Below are 16679 nucleotides of genomic sequence, written 5' to 3'. Positions count from 1 at the left end.
GGGAACATAAAGCAACAAAAATGGAGATTAACACCCAGGAATGGCTGAGATTAGTACCAGGAATTTTGCTCCATGAATGGAAGGCCAGCCACAGGCTCTAGGTGAAAAGGAAGCTCAGATAGAGAAGAGAGTACCAAATGAAGGGTGTTGTGAGGGCCCTCCCAGGGTGGGAGAAGCATGCTAAAAGTAGTCGATAGACCAAACATGATTGCCACTCAAAGCCTCTCTTGCAAAACACAGTACCCAAAAGAAGAGAGAGAGAACAAGGGGGAATACCCTGCCACAGAGGCAGGATGGGACGGGGGGGGGGGGGGATGAGGGGTGGGGGGGGGGATGCTGGGACCCGTGGGGATGGATGACGGGCACTGGTGGAGGGATGGGCACTTGATCATTGTATAACTGAAACCCAAGCACAAAATTTGTAAGCCTATAACTGTACCTCATGGTTTTTCACTAATAAAAAAAGTAAATAAATAAAAAAAATAAAAACATTGTTTTTGGTAAAAGAAAGTGTGAGTACTGGGAGGAATGACTTTAGTCATCTTCCCTCTTGTCTTTGATCACAAATTCCAGAATAGAGCAAGTTTGAGGTGTAGAGGGCAGAATGCTCAGCACTCTCTTCACTCACAGCATCCCTTAGTGACTGAAAAACTGTCACCTTGAACAACTGAGCAGCAATTCCTTCTCTTTTTTTTCCTTTTTTTTTCTTTTTGGGTCACACCCGGCGATGCACAGGGGTTACTCCTGGCTCATGCACTCAGGAGTTACTCCTGGCGGTGCTCAGGGGACCATATGGGATGCTGGGAATTGAACCCGGGTTGGCTGCGTGCAAGGCAAACACCCTATCCGCTGTGCTATCACTCCAGACCCAGCAATTCTTTCTTTCCTTTCCTCTTCTGTGCCAAGGGCTCCTTAGAGAGAAAATGTATATGTTGTTTGTCTTGGGGACACACCTCTTGGTGCTGAGGGTTTATTCCCAACTCTGCACTCAGGAATTATTCCTGGCAGAGCTTGGGGGACCATATGGGATGCTGGGGATTGAACCTAAATCAGCCACGTACAAGGCTAACACCCTACCCACTGTACTATCATCCTGGCTCTGCTCTTACTTTTTTTTTTTTGGCTTTTTGGGTCACACCTGGTGATGCACAGGGGTTACTCCTGGCTCATGTACTCAGGAATTACTCCTGGTGGTACTCAGGGGTCCATATGGGATGCTGGGAATCAAACCCAGTTCAGCTTCATGCAAGACAAACGCCCTACCTACTGTACTATTGCTCCAGCCCCTGACCCAGGTTCGGTCCTCGACATCCCATATGGTCCTCCAGCCCACCAAGAGTGACCCCCACACATAGAGTCAGGAGTAAGCCGAAAGCACCAGTGGGCATGGACCCCCCCAAACCAAAAAAGAAACACAAATGGTAAGAGCAGTGGAGGGATTAAAGCAGCGAATATATATCTTGAAACTGGTGCACCGTGAAAGTCAAAGCCGTCCCTCAGGCACACGATGGCTCTCAGCGTGACTAACCTGGATGCTCTAGTTGGACTGTGCCATGGCACCCAGTTTGTCTGATGTTAGTTTTCAGCTCTGGAAGTCAGGGCATCCTCTTGGAAAGGTGCTACCGAATCAGAGGAGTCTGGGCACTTGCTTGAGGTGAGGTCTGACTGTATGTGCACAGAATTCGCCGAATGTAATGAAATGTAATGATAGTTGCTTCTGGGATCTGTTGGGTTGACCTTGTGAAGAAACTTAAGCAACCAGCCCTCACCCCGGTGAAAGATCTGGCCTGCAGGGAAGCATTGCTCCAGTCAGGAAGAAAAAAAGGCTTCCTAGGTGCTGGAGTGATAGCACAGCAGGTAGGGCGTTTGCCTTGCACGCGGCCAACCCAGGTTCGATTCCCGGCATCCCATATGGTCCTCTGAGCACCGCCAAGGGTAATTCCTGAGTGCAGAGCCAGGAGTAACCCCTGTGCATCGCCAGGTGTGACCCAAAAAGAAAAAAAATAAAAGGCTTCCTTGCTTTCCCTTTACTTCTCTTCCTGTCTTCCTCGGATTGGCTTTTGCCTCCTGCTTGACCTGCTTCGTTTATTCTTCCCAGCTCGTGCCTTGGGCACAGAAGTGATTCAGCTCTTCCCCGAGAAAGGAAACATGGGGAAGATCCTCCCTGAATACCTCAGCAACTGGACCATGGAAAAAGTCAGACGAGGTAGACACACTCTTGGCATCCATTTCCTCTTCCTTCCCTGTGAGTTAGGCCTCAAGTGCGATTTGCTCCTTGGGGTGCCTGTAGAGCAATAAGCTAGAGCACTGGCAGGTGAGCTGTTGGCTCCTTTCTCCGGTCAGCCAAGTGACCGTAGGTGTTCTGAGTCTGAGGTACCACCTTCCTGGACGTGCCGCAGATAAGTTAGCTCCCCGACTTCCCTTCATCCAGAGGCTCCTGGGCTCAGCAGCAGGTCTTGTTTGCCTTTGCAGAGGGGGTGAAGGTGATGCCCAATGCTTTCGTGCAATCAGTTGGAGTCAGCGGTGGCAAGTTACTCATCAAGCTGAAAGATGGCCGGAAGGTAAGGAGGGTTCACCAGACTGCCCCTCCCCCTCCTCATTTGTACGCCTTCATTTGATACCAATTAATTTTCTTGCTAGCTGCCATTACCCCATAATTGTCGATAATGAATGGTCCCTCCAGCAAAATAGAGGATGATGACAGCCAAAGTGCCAATCACTTTTGGAGATCTTACTCTAAGTGGATAGATTTCTTCTATAGGTGTGGGGGAGAGGCTTGGGGGAGTGTCTTAGGGCCACGGTGCTCAGGAGCTGTTTCTGGCTCCGTGCCCAGGAGTGACCCTTGGTGGTGCTTGGAGGACCATGTGTAGTGAGGAACCAGAGGCCACATGTCAGACAAGCACCTCAACCCCTCTACTATCTCTCCAGCCCCTAGAGTGGACAGATTTTTTTGATTCATTGGTCTTCTGTATTTTTGAAAATTGAATCACCATAAATTAAAAAGTTACTCATGATTGACGGGGCCAGAGCTGTAGTACAGTGGGTAAGGTGTTTGCCTTGCACGCGGCTGACATAGGTTCGATCCCCAGCATGTCATGTAGTTCCCTGAGAACTGCCAGGAATAATTCCTAAGTACAGAGCCAGAAGTAGCCCCTGTGCATCGCCAGGTGTGGCCCAACAAACAAAAAAAACCCAAAGAACCTAAAAAACAAAGCCATTCATGATTGAGTTTCAGGCGTGCAGAGTCCCAACACCAGTCCCTTTTCCAGTGTCCACTTCCTTCCACCATGTCCTGTTTCCTTCCTGCCCTTTCTTCCTTTTAGACACTGTGGTTTACAATAGTGCTACTGATAGGGGATTGTGCATATATCACTTCACCTCCTTTCAGGACTCCATCCTCTTCCAGATTAACCACTTCCCTCCACTGTTATCCCTAACCTACCCCCCACCCTGCAGTGGGCACACTTCCTATTGAAGAGCGGTTCTCATGCTCTTTGTTTCTTTGGACTTTTGTTATTCCCCTACTACATTTCTTTGTATCCCGCTTATGAACAAGATCATCCTGTGTCCGGAGTGGGCAGCTGATATAATAGGGTATGAGTATGCAGAGTGGAGGATTTTATGAAATAGAACTTAAAAGCTGTCTCCAGAGGCTGGAGCAATAATACAGCAGGGAAGCTGCTCGCCTTGCCCTGGGCCAACCTGGGTTCGGTCCTTGGCATCCCATGTGGTCCCCTAATCACTGCCAGGAATGATCCCTGAACACAGAGCCAGGAGTAAGCCCTCAGCACCGCTGGCTGTGGCCTAAAAAACTCAAGTAGGGGCTGGAGTGATAGCACAGCGGGTAGGGCGTTTGCCTTGCACAAGGACAACCGGGGTTTGATCCCCAGCATCCCATATGGTCCCCCAAGCACCGCCAGGAGTCATTCCTGAATGCAGAGCCAGGAGTAACACCTGAGTATCGCCGGGTGTGACCCAAAAAAAAGCAAAACTAAATAAAATAAAAAAATAAAAACCCAAGTAAACAAAAAGCTTCTTCCAGAGATAAGATCCCTAGTGATTTTTTTTGTGTGTGTGTTTGTTATGAAGCCCACAGTCTTGGTGCTCTGAACGTCTGGTTACTCTGTCGTATACATGCAGATTGTGGTCCTGGAATCATTTCCTTTTCTCCTCAGGTAGAAACTGACCACATAGTGGCAGCTGTGGGCCTGGAGCCCAACGTGGAGTTGGCCAAGACTGGTGGGCTGGAGATAGACTCAGATTTTGGTGGCTTCCGGGTGAATGCAGAGCTCCAAGCACGTTCGAACGTCTGGGTGGTAAGTGTGCTGTGGCACTGCAAGGCACAATTCCTTGTGTCTGACGTGTCCCCTGTATCCCCTGCTGCTGCCTATAAGGTTTATCTCCTTAGCTGTGCACTGAAGCTCTTTAGCAGTTATCCCCACCAGGGCCAGTGTGTTGGGAGGCCAAGGGTCAGGAACGGAAACTTGTGAACTGATTTACAAGATCAGGGATGGCTTCAGGCCACACGCCAGTGGAAAAGGAAATGAACTGTGTGTGCCTGACAGAGGAACGCTCTTCCGGCTCTGCTGTTGGCAGCAACCGTCAGCCTTGGCCTGGCAGGCGCATGCAGAGCTTATAGACTGACCTGTTTTTCCCTTTGGATGCATGAGAGTTCAGGGAGTGGAGGAGATAAGGCAGCTTTATAACCCTCCCTGAAAAAAGGAAAACTACCCCGTTTCTATTTTCCTTGTATCCTATTTTTAACAGTTCCTAAACACCATTTAGGACACAAATTAGACGCTAGTATGTGAGAAAGCATGAGGTAATTTCCCCATTGTTTGATCACTGCAAATGTTTTGAGTTCGACTATGGATTCTGCTACTAATGCCACAGGAACTTGAAATGGTATTTTCCTCCTGAAGACATTTTTTTTAAAAAAACAGATGAGGGGGGGTTGGAGCGATAGCACAGTGGGTAGGACATTTTCCTTGCATGCGGCCGACCCGGGTTTGATACCCCAGCATCCCATATGGTCCCCTGAGCACCGCCAGGGATAATTCCTGAGTGCAGAGCCAGGAGTAACCCCTGTGTATCGCCAGGTGTGACACAAAAAGAAAAAATAAAGATGAGGGGCTGGAGCAATAGCATCGAGGGTAGGGCATTTGCCTTGCGCGTGGCTGGCCTGGGTTCAATTCCCAGCATCCCATATGGTTCCCCGAACACTGCCAGGAGTCAATTCCTGAGTGCAAAGCAAGGAGTAACACCTGTGCATCACCAGGTGTAACCCAAAAAGCAAAAAAAAACGATGAAATACACTGCAGGGGTGGGGTGGGCGGCAGCAATGGGCAAAGAGATAGTATAGCAGGAAGGACATCTGCCTTGCATCTGGCCAGCCCAGGTGTGATCCCTGGCCTTCCACACATTCCCTCGAGCATTATCAGGAATAATTCCTGAGTGCAAAGCCAGGAGTAACTCCTGAGCATCGCTAGGAGGTCACCCAAAAAATCAACAACAATAACAAAATAATAATAAAAACTCAACCCCCCCCCAAAAAAAAACAAAGTACAAAAAATATATATATATATATATCTTGCTGGAACGATAGCACAGCGGGTAGGGTGTTTGCCTTGCATGCGGCCGACCGGGGTTCGATTCCTCCTTCCCCCTCAGAGAGCCCGGCAGGCTACCAAGAATATCCTGCCTGTACGGTTAGAGCCTCGCAAGCTCCCTGTGGCATATTCGATATGCCAAAAACAGTAACAACAAGTCTCACAATGGAGACGTGACTGGTGCCTGCTCAAGCAAATCAATGAAGAGCAGGAGGACAGTGCTACAGTGCTATATACATTACACTGGATTTTGTTTACCGTGTTTGAAGACCAATACACACTCAATATGGAAGACATAGACCAGAAGGAGGAAGAGGTGCAATCCTTTCTGCAACCATTGATAGACTTTGGCTGATTTCCATCCTGTGTTTTTCTTGCTCATGGCTTTGGTCTGGATTGTTTTGTTTTGTGTGCTCCAGGCCCCCCAGTGGAGTTCATGTGCTTTGCCATGTGAGCCACATTCCTGGCCCCTTTCTCAGAGACTTTAAAACCAGTTTAGGGCCAGAGTGCTAGTACAGTGGGTAAGGCACTTGCCTTGCAGATGGCTGACCAGTTTCCATCCCCCACACCCCATATGGTCTTCCAAGCCCCTTCAGGAGTGATCCCTGAGTGAAGAACCAGAAGTAAGCCCTGAGTACCACTGAGTATGGCACCCCCCCAAAATAAAAAAAAACCCAAATTTTTGTACCACAGTGCCATAGTTTGCAGTTGTACTGAGGTTACTGTTCTGTACTTGCAGTGCTGTTACCCAAGTCCCTTCCCCATTTGTCAAGATCCCTTCTCCCCTCCCACCACGTAAGGCTCCTTACTCTCCAGTCCTGTCGTTTTTTTGCGGGGGAGGTACAGTCATCGCGCACATGCTCTAGTGTACTCTTCTATAGTAGCACTGCACTGTAGCACTGTCCTCCCATTGTTCATCAATTTGCTCGAGCGGGCACCAGTAACGTCTCCATTGTGAGACTTGTTACTGTTTTTGGCATATTGAATATGCCACGGGGAGCTTGCCAGGCTCTGCCATGCGGGCGGGATACTCTCGGTAGCTTTCCAGGCTCTCCGAGAGGGGTGGAGGATTCGAACCCAGGTCGGCCACATGCAAGGCAAATGCCCTACCCACTGTGCTATCACTCCAGCCCACACTTAATAGTATCATGCAAAAAGAATAGTATGCATTTGCCATGTTGCTTCAGATTTGCAAATAGTTTAATGATGGTGTAATATTCTATTCAGGTAGATTGTGTGCTTTATCTCACCATTTTTTTTGCGTGTTGGATCTTTTATGCTGCCAGGGGCAGCATGGAGTCTGAATAGACACAAAGATCCAGAGAGAGTAAAAGAGCTTGCCTGTCACATTCTCCACGAAGGTGGGCCAAGGGCTTTCTCTCTCCATTTGAAACCCTGAACTCTCTTCATCTATACCTCTGCATTGGCATGGTATTATAGTGAAGACTCACGCTGCACCTCCTTCACGCTACCCACTGCCTGAGGGCAGGGCCCCTGTCCCAGTCATTTTATGCAGGATAAGTACTTCATAGAGTCAAGTAAGTGCTTCCTCCAAACCTCACTTCAACAAAGATTTCTAGGTAAGGAGCCATGGCATCAAAAAATGTATTCACACATATAGGAAAGAATATTCTGCAAAATTCTATGGTCTCTTTGCCAGGGGCAGGATGAGAAGAAATAGAACCAAGTCGGAGCATAGGGGATAGATTTGAGATGTGTGGAAGCATACTGTTTTTGCTTTTTTAAAAAAATGGAATCATAACTGTCTTTTGATAGTATAGGCAGAGGAATCTGACCCATAGAGAAAAAAATAGTGAACATTTTATGTCCTGTATTTAACATGGTTTCACGTCATGCATTTATGTAATGTCTTTGTCTCCAAAGGCGGGAGATGCTGCGTGCTTCTACGATATAAAATTGGGTAGGAGGCGGGTAGAGCATCATGACCATGCTGTGGTGAGCGGACGATTGGCTGGAGAAAATATGACTGGAGCGGCTAAGCCCTACTGGCATCAGTCAATGTTCTGGTAAGAATTTTGTGCCCTAAGAGTTCAACTGTTTAGAAACAAAAGGAATGAATGACTAGAATGTGAGTTCCGGTTTGATCTCCTCATGGGTCAATTATCTTCATGCAGAGGTGCAATTATTCCATATCAGGTCCAGGTATTCTGTCTTTCTCAACTTCACTCTTATCAGCAACCTTCTGATAAAAGGGTCCCATTTGGTAAATAGTAAAGATTGCATCAACCCTCTCAGTCAGAAAGTTCAGAGTGCAGAGCTAGAATAGGTTGTACAAAAGTGTCCTCTTAAATATAGACAACAGTGTATTTTAATTTGCACCTTGCTGCTAATCCTAACAATCTCAATATCCTGGCAAAAAATGGTAGCCCATGGGACTGGGGCAATAGTACAGCGGGTAGGGCATTTGACTTGCATGCGGTCGACCTGGGTTCGATCCATGGCATCCCATATGGTTCCCCAAGTACCACCAGGAGTAACTCCTAAGTGCAGAGCCAGGCGTAAGTAACCCCTGAGCATCGCTGGATGTGGTCCCCCAAAAGACCCCCCAAAATGGTAGCCCATTCATAGAGAACCCTGAATGTTGTAGTTCAAAACCAGGCCTAATTATGCAGTGCTGGAGCCATAGAGATAGTACAGTGGGTAGGACGCTGCCCCGCATGTGGCCAACCCATATTTATCGATCTGTAGCTTCCCATATGGTCACCTGAGCACTGCTGGGTGTTCCCCAAAACAAAAAAAAATTATACACTTCTGTGGCTCAAGAAAATTAGCAGTGCTCATTTCCAAAAACTGATGCTGGCCTGTTAGTCATGCTTCCATCTTGTTGATTTGAAAGAGGAGATACATAAAGAAACATCAGGGTTTCAGAAGCCTTAAAACTATTTCTGTCATAAAAGGTGTTGGGAGGATCCTCCCAGGATGGGAGAAGCATGCTGAAAGTAGACTATAGACCAAACATGATTGCCACCCATTGCCTCTTTTGCAAACCACAACACCCAATAGAGAGAGAACAAAAGGGAATGCCCTGCCACAGAGGCAAGGTGGGATGGGGGATGGGGGGTGGGATGTATACTGGGATTGGTGGGGGTGGAGAATGGGCACTGGTGGAGGGATGGGTACTTGATCATTGTATAACCGAAACCCAAGCACAAAAATTTGTAAGTGTACAACTGTACCTCAAGGTGTCTCACTAATAAACATTAAAAAAAAACTATTTCTGTCAGGGGGAAATTTCTCCGCTGATGGGAGTACATTTTTGGACAATTACACAATTTCATGAGTGGGTAGCGCAAACCCAACAGATGGATTTCAAGGTCCACACATGTAAGCTATTGTACTTAGGGAAAACAGTAATCAGGAACCTTACAGTTATCGGTTTGGTCTCAGGAACAAAAATCTAAGAAGTAATTGTAGACTATTCCCAGAAACAGACCTGTCCAGTGAGCTTCTGCCTCCTAGACGATAACAAAATATGGAACCCCAGAAGCAGACCGTCTCACGTAGCCTAGATGATTCCAAAACAAATCCTGGTTTGTTCGCACAGCAAGCCTTTCATGAAGTCCCTAGCACATTGAGAGACATGGTGATAATAGGGAATGTTTCTGAGAAGAGCAATTAGACTAAAACAAAGTGGCCTCTTTCTAAAAAGCAGTGCAGTCTTGGAAAAGCCAGGCTAAGAACACGGATGTACCAAGAGAAGCACACCACATTCATGGGGTGTAAAGTAGAAGGCAACCAATCTCGATTAAAAACACATACACAGATACACACACACATGTAATATATATTATACATATATATATATCACAAGGCTCAACCTTTCACAATACATTAGTAATCTTTATACAAGAGCTTAATGGCTCCAGGGTAAAATACAAGAGTCTTCACACACTTTCCTCTAAGGAAATTTTTTTGGATCATTTTTAGTAGATTATTCATAACCAGGAATACAAAATAAATTATTTAGGTCCTGCTTGGGGGCAGGGTTTTGGGGGTCAGGGTGGAAACATTCAAAATATGGTAGTGGGAAAGTGTAACGGTAATGGGATTGGTGTTAAAATATTAAATGTAATAAATTATTGTGAACAACTTCAAAAAATTAAGAATTAATTCAAAAAAAGAGGAAGGCTAAGAAGAAAATGCTGTCAGTGAATGAAACCATTAACTATCGGGGCCAGAGCAGTAGTACAGCAGGTAAGCCTTGCATGCGGCCAACCTGTGTTCTATATCCAGCATCCCATATGGTCCCCTGAGCACCGCCAGAAGTAATTCCTGAATGCAGAGTAATTCCTGAGTATCTCCGGGTGTGACCCCCCCCCCCCACCTCCCAAAAAAAAAAGAAATTAAAAAAAAAACTATGTCAGATCCTAATTCCAGAAGTATGGGGCACTCTGTAAAGCGCCCAACCAACGGGCCGTTTTAGGATGGGTTGAAAATAACATAGTGGCTATTAGTTGTGCCTAAAGGCACGAATGCATAGAAGGATGAGCAGATCACTGTGTAGAGGGCTGAGGTGTAGGAGGGCGTCATAAGAGAAATGCTGCATGGTATAATCATGTATTTTTACTACTGTTCCCAGGAGCCCTAGCTGGTAGCAGACCATTCAGAGTTGCACACATCCCAGGTTCTCCGATTGGCTTGCAAGTGGGGTATTGTCAAGAATATGCATGCTACTGCGTCATTCTTTACATCCCTTAACGGAACACCCACTTCTCTCTCTTTAGGAGCGATTTGGGTCCTGATGTTGGCTATGAAGCTATTGGTCTTGTGGACAGCAGTTTGCCCACAGTCGGTGTTTTTGCAAAAGCAACGGCACAAGACAACCCCAAATCTGCCACAGAGCAGTCAGGTAAGGAAGCCCAGTCATTTCTCTGGAAAGTGTTGGGAAGCAGTGGCCCAAACTCTCTTGAACAAGGGGTTTCTGTGTGGACCAGAGGGAACTCTCAGTGGACGTCCTTCTTCATGCTGTGCTTAAAAACAGTGGTCTGTGAAATGGTGCTGGTCCGAGGATTTAGAAAGCTTGAAAAACTATAGTCCACTGGAGTCATTATAACTGCAGGTCCAAGGACCGGTATGCAGACAGGTGCCAGTGCACAGATATAAGATGGTTGAAGAACACTGCTTTCAAAGAAACCAGACCAGGACCCAAGAAATAGTATAGCAGGTTAAGGTGCTTGCCTTGCATGTGACCAAGCCAGGTTTGATCCTCAGCATTGCATAGGGTTTCTCGAGCATTGCCAGGCGTAACTCCCTGAGCACATAGCCAGGAGTAAGCCCTGATCACAGCTGGGTATGGCTCCAAACTTGAAAAAAGTAAACCATTCCTAGAGAGATAGTCTGGGGGATTAAGGCATTTGCCTTGCCATTCTGTTTCATTCCCCAATACTATATACCATGCCCTGAGCACCATCAGATGTGGCCCAACCCCCTCCCCCCACTCCCCATATTAAATAAAATAGCAATGGGAGAGATAGTAATACCCTGTTAAGGTGCTTGCCTTGTATACAGCGGACCCAGTTTGATCCTAGCCCCATCAGGAGTGATCCCTGACTGCAAAACCAAGAGGAAGCTCTGAGAACCACTGGGTGTGGCCCTAAAACCAAAATAAGTGAATAAATACAAATAAATAACTCAAACACCAAATTCTTGCTCTTTAGTGGTCTTGAGAGCTGGCGAAATCAGGCACCATCTGAGGCTCTGCACAGTGGCCAGCCCTGTGGGCTCTATTATGTAGCTTTTTTTCAGGGGAATAGGAAGAGCTGCCTGATGAGCTTATAGATGTTGGGGTGGCAGGGTGCTGCTTTGATTTGGGAGGGGTGTGTGTGCAGCGTGGCAGGGAGAGTTTGTTGTTGTATTTGCTTTCTGCTAATTTCAAGAACTCCGTCTGAGAACCCTAGCTTGGGACCTAGGGCCTTCTTGAGAGGCCTTCAGTTTCTTGGCCTTCAGTTTCTTTGGCCACATCTTAATGCCAGGGTTTCTTTTGGAGGGGAGGTAACCTCTTGGAATGAACCTCTCTCCCACACACATTGTCGTTTTCATTAACTCCTAGCCCTGGTCTGCCTCCCTGCCATGACCTTGGCTAACGTTATTGAACTTGTATCCTCTTGTCTAAGGCATTTCAAGGACACATTGCTCTGTAAGAAGTAGAAAGCAGTCACACAGGTCGGCTGGTCCTTTCCCAGTGTAATCCAAGTTGATTTTGTGCGTACATCGCCTCCACCCTCATCCCCCCACCCCCACCCCACCCCCACCAACTTTAAATCTGACCTCTCCCGGGAACTAGATCCAGGTTAGGGACTCAGGAATTTAGCAAACTCCAGGTCACTGCTCTGTCCATAGGGATTATTTGGATAAACTCCAATATTACTTGGAGCCCGGTTGTTCTCAGAAGACAAGGTGCCCCCTGCATACCACCATTACCTCCCCTGAGAAGAAGCGCCACTAGGATGGTATTGCCATATGGTTGTGCTCTACACTTTGCCCACATTCTAACACTGTTTTCCAATAGAATGCTCTGCCATGATGGCTGTGGTGTCTTCTGCTCTGGGCAGTACATTAGCCAAGAGATCTGTGCTTGAAAGGTGACTCGCACAAAAGAAAACTGAGGCTGAGGTGTTTTTTGGGGGGGAGGGGTCTTTTTTTCTTCTTTTTTTCTTTTTGGGTCACACCCAGCAATGCTCAGGGGTTACTCCTGGTTCTGCACTCAGAAATTACTCCTGGCGGTGCTTGGGGGACCATATGGGATGCTGGGAATAGAACCCAGGTCGACCACATGCAAGGCAAGCGCCCTACCCACTGTGCTATCACTCCAGCCCCGGGTTCTTTTTTGTTTTGTGAACCATACCCGGTGGTGCTCAGGGCTTACTCCTGGATCTGTCCTCAGGGATCATTCCTGGTGGACTTGGGGAATCATATGTAGTTCCATGAATCAAATTTGGGCCGTGTGCAAGGTTAATGCCCTCCCCACTGTTCTATCACTCCACCCTGTTTTGCATTTTCTGCACTGTGAAAGGAAATTTTCATTTTAAGCCACAGTCCTGGCCAGCTGACTCCTGGAACATGCAATCATAGAACGTTTCTCAAAGGGCAATGCAGGTCTTCTGCATTTTGGAAAGAAACAAATTCAGTTACCAGGAAATAGTGATTGGGCGTTTAATTTAAAATCAGAGCGTAGAGCGTAAAGAAGGCAAGTTTGGGGTCATTCTGACCCTGTGCCCAGGGAAAGACAAGGAGCACCTTGTATTGGTCCTGTTAATGGAGGAGCTGGTAAGGGCTAAGGCTTACCAAGAAGTTATATAGAAAAACCAGAAGCGGGGCTGGAGTGATAGCACAGCGGGTAGGGTGTTTGCCTTGCACACAGCCAACCCGGGTTCGATTCCCAGCATCCCATATGGTTCCCCAAGCACCACCAGGAGTAATTCCTGAGTGCATGAGCCAGGAGTAACCCCTGTGCAAAGTCGGGTGTGACCTAAAAAGCAAAAAAAAGAAAGAAAGAAGACAGACAGACAGACCAGGGACTGGAGAGAGCTCAGAGAGAAAGATACCTGCTCTGCATGCTGCCAACCTCAGTTTGATCTCCAGCACCACAGAGCATCACCCCAACAGCCAGGAGTGATTCCTGAGCACAGAGCCAGGAGTAAGCCCTGAGCACTGCCGAGTGTCGTCCCCAAACAAAACAGAACAGAAAAGAAAGATCATCTAGAAGCAACCTGAAGGCAGTGTTGAAAGACACGGGGCCATCTCAAACACCCCCGAACCCATCCTAACGGATTTTGCCTTTGTTTCGGAATGGGGGATGATCACAGGCACTGGGATTCGCTCAGAGAGTGAGACGGAGTCGGAGGCCCCCGAAATCGCTCTTCCAGCCAGCAGCCCTGCAGTGCCCCAGGCCCCCATGGAAGGGGAGGACTATGGCAAAGGTGTCATCTTCTACCTCAGGGACAAAGTGGTGGTGGGGATTGTGCTGTGGAACATCTTCAACCGGATGCCAATTGCGCGGAAGGTAAGGGTTCTGTTGGAGTGCTCCAGGAAGGCTGCGGAGGCGGGGCTGGGATGGGCACCCGAGACTTCAGCAGGTACCCGTTGCTGACACTGCCTTGTGTTCCCAGGTCAAGCCTGAGGAGAACAAAGGCGTACAGCTAGTTCTGGAACAGTGTTCTTTTTTTTTCCGCTTTTTTGGGTCACACCCGGCAATGCTCAGGGGTTACTCCTGGCTTTCACTCAGGAATCACTCCTGGCGGTACTCGGGGACCACGTGGGATGCTGGGCATCAAACCCGGGTCAGCTGCATGCAAGGCAAGCGGCCTACCTGCTGTACTATCACTCCAGCCACCAACAGTGGTTTTTTTTTCCTTTTTGGGTCACACCCGGCGATGCTTAGGGGTTACTCCTGGCTCTGCACTCAGAAATTACTCCTAGCAGTGCTCAGGGGACCATGTGGGATGCTGGGAATCCAACCTGGATCGGCTGCATGCAAGGCAAACGGCCTACCCACTGTACTATTATCGCTCTGGCCCCCAACAGTGTACTTTTTGCACTCGGGTCTTGGCTGGGAGCTGACACCATCTCTTTCGGGGTTAGCAGAAAGCTGTTCCCCCACCCCCACCCAGTTCCTTCCTAGTGTGACACCTGGGGACCGGCCCAAAGGCAGGTTTAGTGACCCAGTGTTCCTCTCTCCTGCAGATCATTAAGGATGGGGAGCAGCATGAAGATCTCAATGAAGTAGCCAAACTGTTCAACATTCACGAGGACTGAAGTCCCCTAGCGGGATAGAGGGAAGCACTTCTCTGTGCCCGACGGCAGCTCGCAAGGGGCGAGAGGCATGCTGCATTCAGCAGGCCTCCTCTGTTTGTATGCGTGTAAGTGGTCGAGTCCTCTGCATTTTCAACTCTGTCGGTAAATCCTGAATGGTTCCACATCACCCAATAAAGCCAGATTCTTCTAAATTCAGTCCATTGTCTTTGAAAGGGAGCGGCCTTGTGACAGTTCTGTGTATTGCAGAGCAGGGGCCCAGGGAAAGAGCTCGAAAGGGCTGGAGCACTGGCTTTGCATGCAGGAGCCCCAGGTTCGAACTCTAGTACCACACGGTTTTCCCCTTCCCCCCAAAAATAATGCTACTAGGGGTTGGAGTGATAGTATAGCGGGTAGTGTGTTTGCCTTACACACGGCTGACCGGGTTTGATTCCCAGCATCCCATATGGTCCCATGAACACCGCCAGGAGTAATTCCTGAGTGCAGATCCAGGAGTATCCCCAGTGCATCGCCAGGTGTAACCCAAAAAGCAATAATAACAATGCTACTATCAGGAGAGACCCCCTAATCACTAGTGGGATTAGCCCCTAAGCATCTCTGGAAAGGTCCCCCACACAACGCAAAGTGCAGAAAGCCAGTCAGTTCAAACTACCACGTGCTTTTTCTCAGCCCTCTATCCCCTGTCTGCTAGAAGCTGCCTTCAGGTCCCTGAACATCTCTCCCTGCCCCTGCAGACCACTGTGCACTGCTGTGGCCGCTGCCCACCATGCAGCATGCTCAGAGTAGGTCTCTAGGAAGACTTGCTTGACCCTTCTAAACTTATTCCTGTATATGTGTCTCCCTGTTGCTCTTCAGCTGCCTTGCAAGCAGGAACCATGGCTTGATGACCTTGCTCAGGCTTCTAGCTCCAGACTTTGATATGAGGCCAGCTGACAGTAGGTACTTAGGGAAGCAGCAGTGACTGTGTGAAAGAATAAGCAGATGGGAGAGATACCACATAACTGGAACAACACCTGTGCATGCCCCCCCACCTACCCAGAATGGAATTGGCCCTGTGGGGAGTCAGCAAGGACATTTATCACAAAAGATACATCCAGAGACTTGGCGCTTCATGTCTGTACCCTGACACAGACCTCTGGGGGGAGGGTTATGGTCCCTTGACTCATTCACCCACTGTCCCCTGAACTTGGCACCTACCTGTTCCTAATCCCTCTTACTAAAATTATGTCCTAGGCAGTATCTTCCTTTACAGGTGATTTCCTAGAATAGAATCAAAGTTTCATGAATCCTTTTCATTTGTATTTTGGGCTACCCCCATCGATGCTCAGGGGTTACACCTGGCTTTGCACTCAGCATTATTCCTGGTGGTGCTCGGGGGACCATATGAGGTGCCAAGGATCAAACCTGTGACAGCTGTGTCCAAGGTAAACACCCTGCCCACTGTACTAGTGCTCCAGCCCCTCAAAAATCCTATTTTAACTGCAAGTTAAGTTTTTAGGGCTGGGAACGCGGCTCAAGTGGTAGAGCACATGCCATGACCCTACAATTGTAGTAACAATAACAAGCCTGACTTTGTGGGGATTAGGGGCAACACCTTAAGGTACTCGAGCCACTGTGGCTCTGTGCTCAGGTGTCACACCTGGTGGTGTTAAGGGACCACATGTGGTGCCAGAGATCAATCTGGGGTTGTTACATACAAGGTTGGTGCCTTAACCCCTGCACTGTCTCTCTAGCTGAACAAACTGAACATTAGAAAATAAAATTTGGGAGCTTGAGTGATAGCACAGCAGGTAAGGCATTTGCCTTGCACGCAACCGACCCGGGTTCGATTCCCAGCATCCCATAGGGTCTCCCGAGCACTGCCAGGAGTAATTCCTGAGTGGATGAGCCAGGAGTAACCCCTGTGCATCACTGAGTGTGACCCAAAAAGCAGAAAAATTAAAAATAAAAATAATAATAAAATGGGCTGGAGCGATAGCACAGCAGGTAGGGCGTTTGCCTTGCACGCAGCCAACATGGCCGACCAGAGTTCGATTCCTCCGCCCCTCTTGGAGAGCCCGGCAAGCTACCGAGAGTATTCGATATGCCAGACACAGTAACAACAAAGTCTCCAATGGAGACGTTACTGGGCCCGCTCGAGCAAATCGACGATCAACGGGAGGGCCTTTACTTTACTTTAATAATAAAATAAAATTTGGTGATTGGATAGTACAGGAGTTAAGGCACTGGCTTTACATGCACCAAACCTGCCTTGATTCCTGGTACCCAGATATGGACTCACAAGCACCTAAAAGTGAC

General features: G+C 48.1%; 1 protein-coding gene across 2 annotated transcripts in view; it reads left to right on the top strand.

Moving 5' to 3' along the window:
• Positions 1-14570, top strand: part of AIFM1 (apoptosis inducing factor mitochondria associated 1) — a 51629-nt gene extending 37059 nt beyond the window's left edge. For both annotated transcript variants that reach the window (XM_056107740.1, XM_056107741.1), the window contains exons 10-16: positions 2099-2206; positions 2473-2561; positions 4176-4316; positions 7494-7636; positions 10355-10479; positions 13436-13632; positions 14313-14570. In XM_056107740.1, the coding sequence (XP_055963715.1) occupies positions 2099-2206; positions 2473-2561; positions 4176-4316; positions 7494-7636; positions 10355-10479; positions 13436-13632; positions 14313-14384 (875 nt within the window). In that variant the 3' untranslated portion in view covers positions 14385-14570. The remainder of the gene's footprint in view (positions 1-2098; positions 2207-2472; positions 2562-4175; positions 4317-7493; positions 7637-10354; positions 10480-13435; positions 13633-14312) is intronic.
• The last annotated feature ends 2109 nt before the right edge of the window (positions 14571-16679 follow it).

This window comes from Sorex fumeus, unplaced genomic scaffold (assembly GCF_029834395.1).
Source record: "Sorex fumeus unplaced genomic scaffold, SorFum_2.1 ptg000171l, whole genome shotgun sequence".
NCBI lineage: Eukaryota > Metazoa > Chordata > Mammalia > Eulipotyphla > Soricidae > Sorex > Sorex fumeus.
Note: the sequence above shows the minus strand (reverse complement) of the source record. Positions and strands in the feature narration are given on the sequence as shown.